This window comes from Rhinatrema bivittatum, chromosome 5 (assembly GCF_901001135.1).
Source record: "Rhinatrema bivittatum chromosome 5, aRhiBiv1.1, whole genome shotgun sequence".
Lineage (NCBI taxonomy): Eukaryota > Metazoa > Chordata > Amphibia > Gymnophiona > Rhinatrematidae > Rhinatrema > Rhinatrema bivittatum.
The window spans coordinates 352,127,760-352,129,079 of record NC_042619.1 but is presented as its reverse complement, the minus strand read 5'-3'; the positions used below and the strand labels follow the sequence as shown (position 1 = coordinate 352,129,079).

At 44.5% G+C, this 1,320-nt stretch overlaps 1 protein-coding gene across 2 annotated transcripts in view; it reads left to right on the top strand.

Annotated features, from left to right (window-relative positions):
- Window positions 1-364: 364 nt before the first annotated feature.
- The window catches only part of CFAP97D2 (CFAP97 domain containing 2), a 21,067-nt gene continuing 20,111 nt past the window's right edge, over window positions 365-1,320 (top strand). Inside the window, exon 1 of one of the 2 annotated variants that reach the window (XM_029604618.1) lies at window positions 365-573. In XM_029604618.1, coding sequence (XP_029460478.1) covers window positions 481-573 — 93 coding nt within the window. In that variant the 5' untranslated portion in view covers window positions 365-480. The remainder of the gene's footprint in view (window positions 574-1,320) is intronic. The other variant, XM_029604616.1, reaches the window with a different exon arrangement.

Below are 1,320 nucleotides of genomic sequence, written 5' to 3'. Positions count from 1 at the left end.
CTTGACCCAAAGCTCAGAGGCGGGGCTCAAGTCACTGCCACTGTGGCTGAGCTACTAGGGCTGTCCCTGTTCTTCTATTTTTGATGGACTCTCCGACAGCTTTGCCTGAAGCCTCTTCTTAAATCATTTTATGCACACAATGAGCGTAAAGGTTTTATATATGTGGAGAGAGAGTGTAAGGAAGTTTCAGGACAGCAGACATATTGGATTATGATTTATGGTTATTGTCAAGCGATGACACCTTGCTAAGAAATTGAAAGCACTTTATTGTCCTCAGCTCTTCTTTGCACCGCTCCTGTTTAACCAGCTACCATCAGCTCTTCATTTTTTATTTTTTTTTGTACCACTGATGCCATGACAACCACCACCTGACCTGCTGCAAACACACCAGGCCTCCGGGGCTCAGCCGAAGGACAGGAGCTGGCGTGACTCAGCCTCCTGAAAAAGACAGATCCGCGCGGAGCTTCCCTCCGATTTAAGATGCATCGAGCCTACCAGCCCATCTTGCCGTGCAGTAACAAATACCTGCAGCAGAAGTGGGACAGGACCTACTATGATGAGCACAAGATGAAGGTAGGGTGCAGCCCTCCTGTGCAGTGTGTGCAAACCTTTAACGAGTGTGCACAGTCCCGTCTTCCCTGCTTAGCAGGTGCAGGAGAGTGGTGCAGCCATGGGGGTGTAAAGCGTTTACCGTAACCTGCCCCCGGGTCCATATCTCTGATATAACGTCTGCACCTGTGACCCCCTAAAAACGTTCCAGGAGGCAGGCTTGATTTCTGACAGATCTTTTTTTTCCTTATAGATAGTTGCAAAGTAGGACGTCTCTTGAAACTGAGGGTCAAATGCACCTAGAAGTCGATCCTTTTTAAAACAAAAAAAACAAAACAAAACTATAATAACTCTCGTGTACGTGTGGCCCAAGGTAAAGCTGCAAAAAACCTGCCCTTCAGCTGAAATACCGGGGCAAATTTCATAGATCCAATTTCCTGGAATATAAATTTGCTGTAGCTGTAAAGTTTTTCTCTCTTTATTCTTGACATTATCTCAGCTACTCTCCATGTGTTTGGGGTTTTTTTTTTCCTATCTGGCTATGTGCAGAGAGTTTTGCCATAAAAGTGCAAATGAAAGAATATGGTAGAATTTTTTTTCTACTTCTGTGAAATTTCTCTCACCACGGGCCTGATTTTACTAAGGATTTTCCCTCCTTCTGTATCTGTGGGGAAAGAAAACTCTTAGTAAATGAGGCCCCTGTATTAGACAGGAAAATTTATGACACAATTTGTGAACGCCCTTGAGATACTGTACTGGCCCAATTATAGA